This window comes from Limulus polyphemus, unplaced genomic scaffold, assembly GCF_000517525.1.
Source record: "Limulus polyphemus unplaced genomic scaffold, Limulus_polyphemus-2.1.2 Scaffold303, whole genome shotgun sequence".
Taxonomy (NCBI): Eukaryota; Metazoa; Arthropoda; class Merostomata; order Xiphosura; family Limulidae; genus Limulus; species Limulus polyphemus.
Genome location: NW_013665913.1, coordinates 157,514 through 164,034, shown reverse-complemented (window position 1 = coordinate 164,034; position 6,521 = coordinate 157,514). Strand labels below are relative to the sequence as shown.

Below are 6,521 nucleotides of genomic sequence, written 5' to 3'. Positions count from 1 at the left end.
AAGAACGTATTTCAAAATAGAAATAATCTATATACATATGTAATGTATAATAATTGAAATGTGACTGTATTTTACAAAATACTAATCGACTAAAACACAACCAAGACAAGTTACTTTGTACAGACCAAAGGTGACTTTTATGTTATTCGATATGATAACATGAGTGCACGTGACCCATGTCGTTGTAACTTTTGTATTGTTAGCCAGGCATAGGTGAAAGGACAATATAATGAAAATAATAAATATATATAAATGTATAATGTTATGAGATTTAAGCTATTTTGTCAAACATTTATGTATTTGTGTTATAATTTGTTCTCATTCTAGAATGAAAGAGACATAATTTTTGTTTATTTCCTGGTAGTTGCGAGATTGGTCAAATTCACCGAACCCGTACAGAGATTGACTACTGAAAATTACAGATAAAATACGAAGTTTTTTCTTAAGAAATGTTTGATAACTATCCGGACATTATAAAGGTTTCGCATGTGAAATTTCAAACTTTACTGATTCATAAAAGTATTTTTAATCTTAAAATGAAAATTACTTTACATGATAGATAGGCTAGATGTGAAAAGAAGAAAAAGGCATGAGAGAAACATTGCTTTACAAAACCTTAAGATTTAATAAAAAAATATGATATCTTGTATATGAAAGCATTGTAATGTTTACTGATAAACTGCCCAATTTTGTTAACACTCACTTACTAATTTAAAAGTTGTAGCATGAAAACTACAACAAACACAAAATGGTTACGAGGTCAGTCCCATGGACCGAGCCCGGGTTGAAAGAGATGAACAGACACAATAACATGCTTACCTTGTTAGGTCTACATGACACATATGTATGTTCTTCAACAACACAAATGTTTGCTAGAATAAGGCAACACAAATAATGCCTGCAAAATAGACAACAGTAACACACTTAGTGTAAGTTGCCAATTATCGACAACATTTACAACCATTACCTTAACACCAACTACTTAAAAATATCAATACCAATATGAAATAGTGCTATATGCAGTGATAACAAATGATGAATACGCTCTCACGATTTCAGCTAAGTATAAGAAACAGTAGAAAGAATCGCCACCGTTGTCTGAGTAAGAAAGTCTACTATGGTAATTGTCCACTATTAAAACCTTGCTGAAATATGGGTGTGGAGATCTATGTTGAGACAGAAAACTTGATTAATGATGAACAATAGCGACTCGAGTAATGATATTCAACAGCCAAATCAGGAACCTATCTATCTAATGAGCACACTAGGAAAACACTGGATTTTTTTATGGCAAAAAGTGAAGCACAACAAAATTAAGGAGGTCGAACTAAATTTATGCTACTCTCAGATTTTTGCAAAATTCCTGTGCAATCCTACACTACAGTAGATATCACTTGAAATAATTTTATAGTGGAGTCATAATAGGGATTTGTAGCTTGAGCAAACTGCCAGCAGTAGATCTCCAGCCTTGTTTGCTACTTTTTTTTGTGATCGCTATTTGTAGATTTTAAATTCTCAATTTTTAATTATCTTGTATGTTGGCTTCTTTACTGTCTAGAGTAAGACACAACCCTACTAAGCACATACAAAAATTTTACCAGTAGAAAAGCAGCCTTTTCAAGTAAAACAAATATGTCTAAAACATTGCTTTAAATAAAGCTTCATGTCTTTTGAAGTAATTAGTTACTGAGCCAAGTGGCTTTGTGCCTGAGAGCTTGTGTAAACACATGTTGAGTAAAAAAACATCTACTCAGAACGACATCACATCTATTATTTATTTATAACCATGTAAATCAACTTTTAAATAGGTCAAGGACATTTGCAGGACTTCATATAGTATTTCTGTCTAGGTTTTGTTACAAAATACCCAGTGTGATGGATGTACTATCATATATATATATATATATATATTGATATCGATATTTGTTGAAGCTAAGTTTATATTTAGAAATGTAAATAATGTATACTTAAATCTGTATTGCAAAATTCCTGCCTATTCTCTAAAGTTGTAGAATATTCTGGAGTGTAAAAATCAACAATATATGTGTGTATGTAAACACTAGTGTAGCATCAGTATTGTTGTGTAAGCTGAAGTTTTGAGAAACTCTCCACACACCTATAAATATAACCAATGCACTGCACCAAAAAACAGTATCTATTATTGTTTTCCAATAGTTTGTATAATATAAACTTCGGAAGCTATAACTGTGATTGCTATAATGATTGTTAATCAGAAAACTTCAGATATTTGACCAGGAACATTTATAAATTTCGAACGTTACAAAACATTTAACTTCAGTGGATTCACATCGGACATTAGTTCTTTTATGAAAACATTACCTAACTTAATCATTGGGAAAAATTTGGCATGTGATCAGTGAAGACCACAGAGCTAGCTAGCTCTTTATTAAGTCAATTGTATTTACATCAACTGAAAATTAACTCGTTCAACTAGGAAATTGTAGACTAGAAAGAAGACTATATTGCTTGTAAGTTTGTAAAACTTTTATATATAAATCATTATTTGTAATAACTGTTATTGTAAATTGTATTATTGGTTGTATATTAAAATATATTTGTATTAATCCTATCGCCCTGGGTATTCTTTACTGCGCATGACACAAGGTTTTAGTCTTACCTTCAAACTTTTATTATACTACTTTTTGTTTATGTTATACCAATTAGAATAGCATAAAACCTTAGTTAATAATCCATATTTTAATAGTATACAAGTTTTAAGTTCTTAATTCTACAAGGGAATATTTAAAAAAAATCCTGAATTTCCACCATGAAAACACAAATCAAACAACATCTAGCAGTATAAGTACAAAAGTTAACTTTCAGTTTTGATGTTCACTGGATAACTAAGTTCCAAAACTTCCAAAAAATTACTTAGTTGATGTAGATATGCATTTTTGACCCATTCTGTGATATATATATATATATATATATTCATAGTTAATTTTCGTACATCATATACATGGCTTGACAATATCATAAAAAATATATACACTTGTTTGTTAAGTTAGCTAGTTAGTAACTGCTTGTGATTTTAATTGATATATGTTTATTCAATATATTAAAATGAAAAAATAAAATTTTTTAATGTTGATTGTGGATGGTATTCATTATGGTAGTAGTACTGACATACTCTACTTTATTCACTGCCATTTCACTTTTTTAATCTCAAGTTTTAATCATGTTTAAAACAAATTTGAAAAAATTTATGTAATATAAAGAATTGGATCATTATTTTCATTTTTTATCTACATAAAAAATATAATCATATGATGCATTCGGAAAGTATTTTGATTTAAATTTTGTTTGATCTGTTATTTATGAATTTCAACAGATTTTAAGAAACAATCTAGTTTATTTACTGAACCAGTAATTCCCAGCCTCTCCATTAAAAGAAGATTGAACAGTGCTAAAGAAGAACAGGAGCTAATTGATCAGTTAAGAAGAGTAAGTCATACTTGAATGGACGTGTTTAGTCTGATAACCTAAATCTTTAACAGAAAAGCTTATGAATAATTACATTAACATGTCCTATGAGAAAAAAACAGAAATTGTCTCATTAATGTTAAAAAGTGTCAAGCTATGACTGTGTGTGTATTTATACATACTTCTCTCTTAAAAGGCACACTTATCTAATGCTATGTTATCTCTATCATCTGGTCCAATATTAAGAAACTGTAAGAGATTTATTATCTGTTATTTGGTAAGCAACAGTAAGAGTTGTCACTGAGAAAGTACTAGTAATGAATGGTCATTAAAGACTCGTTATCTGGAGACGTTGATGAGGTTTCATATCTTGGAATGAACAAAGTCTACATTTTTAACTTTCATTTCAAAAAAAAAAATGGAAGTGCATCCAAACCAATTATGTATTTTAGTATTTATTTATTTTTTGGCATTAACTCCAACATTTTGTTTTATAAACATTTAGGATGTTATGAATATTGCACAATTTTAAGCTTAAAAGGGAAATAATTGTTGGTTTCATATTAAACATCATTAGAGAATGCTAAAGCTTAGAAACATTATTTTTGACTGTAACTTTCCTAATTTGTACCTAAGACCTACTAGAATCCTGCCCAAAGTGCTGAAGATATGAACTTGTTTAAAACATAATATAGTCACAATTTATGGAATGTTTACAGCCCTTACACAGCATAGTTTCACCATGTATTCACCTAGGAAGAATTAAAAATTAGTAAAAAAAACAGCATGGAACGTTATGTAAGTTTCTTTGAAAATAGGGTCTTTGACCTGATTTATTAAAGTAAACAAATCCAATCTTCACTTGTTATCTATAAAATATTTCTATGGTTTGTTTGAAAGAAAAACAGAGATTTAAAGTCTTAACTGTAAAAGCTTTTCTATTATACTGTCTTGGAAACAGTAAACAAGCTTCGAATTTCAAGTGTCAGAATAACTTTATCTGTGATATGTTAAATCCAAATGTTTTTGAGCATTAGGTAGAATAACTAAAATATGTAATGAAAAAGAACAATGTAATAATCATATTCCAACATTTACTACAATGTGTTTTTTCATTTAATATTGTAAGGAATTTTAGAGTGAATTTTTCTGTAATCTGTTGATTGTGGTTTTGAGGCATTAACTAGAATAATAATAAGAAAATTTTGTTTTCTTGTTACCTGTAATAACTGTTTTTGAAATCATAAACATTGTTGCTTTCCAATTGGAAACTACACATGTGCTCACTACATGAGTTTTATTTAATGTTGGTTTCTAAACATCTTTTTAATTATTTTTTTATGAAATACAATAGTTAATAGAAAATATACTGAAAGTAACCTTGCCCGATGATTTGGGAGGAGCTCTTCGAGATGGTATACTATTGTGCCAGCTGATGAACCAGCTTTATCCACACTCACTAGTCAGTATTCATGTGCCTTCTGCTTTGGTGGTAAGTAGTTTTTTGTTTGAAAACTTGTATAATACAATAGTTGGTAATCCTGGTGTTAGCTAATAGGTTAATAGATGTTTTTGTCTATTTTTCTTTCTTTCATCAGTATATTTATAACCCTAGATGGTTTCTTAGTGTTAATTTTTTCTTTTATGTTTTTATTCCATTTTTAAAAAAATTTGTGTATTAATTACTTAAGGTTAATGGTAAAAAATAAATAAAAATATTGTTGTAGTTACTTAAGGCTAGCAGCAAAAACATATTTTGTAACCGTGTTAACCCTCTTGCCCTGGGTGTCCTTTACTGTGCATTTTATCTCTATTTTATCCCCCCCCTCCCAAGAAACTATGAAATTAAATGTAAATTACTCACTATAAAATCGTCATTGCTTAGACAAACCATAATTTTTATAGCCTTCAATTTTGTTTGGTTACAGAGCTATCAAATAGAAAACCATACCCCTCTTGCCACACCCACTTGTTACATTCTCTTTTTCAGGATTTTTTAATAGTTCTCTCTTATGTTTAATTATATATTACCTATAACCAAAAGAAAGTCCAGGTTTTCACCTATCAAATGATATATTGTATAATGTTGTGTTCTGAACACAGAATAGTCAATTTCTCTTCGAATTTAACTTTGTGTCCCATGAGAATCACAATGGCTAGCTTGTAATGACTCTTGTCGCATAGTTAGAAAGCCAGGAAAACTGTGCTTTTTGCATGTTATTAGTCTGTTCTTTGGTGCATTATTTAATTAAATAAAAATTATTAAGTGCATTACTATCATTAGTATAAAAAATTAGGGTTAACTCTCTTCGATAATCGACAGCAAGAAAAAAGATTAGTTAAGTATTTTATTTCTTGTTTTTCATGTTTATTATTTATGTATAATTATAAATATAACTAAAATGTAAAAATAGGGATCATTTTAGGTTAGTTAAGATTAGATTAGGTAAAATAAATAATACTAATATTATAATAAAAATGATTCACGAGCCATGCATATGAACAGCTCGGAGTAGCTCATGGGTAATGTAATTTGATAGTGTAACATGAACTGCATGTTCCCCAAATGAGTTACAAATTATAATGCACAATAGTAGTAGGACATGGTTCAAAGGCCAATAAAACAATAAATTTTAATTACAAGTAGATGTATAATGTTACAAATTTAAAGCTACTTAGGATAAACGAATGTCGTTTCATGCTTTATTTGAAGTTATTATAGAAAGAAAAGGAGGGTAATTTAGATTTATTTACATTTGTGGGAGGTTATGAAGTCAGTCAGATTGACCTTGTATAGAGTTAAGGTAGAGAAAATAACAGATAAAATATTAAGTTTTACTGAAAACAAACATTTGAAATGTATTTAGGAGGTTTTAGACATTACACAAATAACATTTTGGGATTTTTGAAATGAAGAAAAAATATTTTTAATCATAACATGAAAAATCACTTTGCACATGGATTATTCAAAACAAATACTCAATATATTGATGAACATCTCTATATTTTAGTTATTAAAAATACCTCACTAAAAATATGATTTTATGTATGTGAAAGACTTATAATGTTAACTGAAA

The 6,521-nt window shown here is 28.8% G+C and overlaps 1 protein-coding gene across 1 annotated transcript in view; it reads left to right on the top strand.

The window, feature by feature from the left end:
* Positions 1-6,521, top strand: part of LOC106457210 (leucine-rich repeat and calponin homology domain-containing protein 1-like) — a 26,962-nt gene that overhangs the window by 4,609 nt on the left and 15,832 nt on the right. The window contains exons 3-4 of the mRNA XM_022383044.1: positions 3,353-3,465; positions 4,799-4,936. Coding sequence (XP_022238752.1) covers positions 3,353-3,465; positions 4,799-4,936 — 251 coding nt within the window. The remainder of the gene's footprint in view (positions 1-3,352; positions 3,466-4,798; positions 4,937-6,521) is intronic.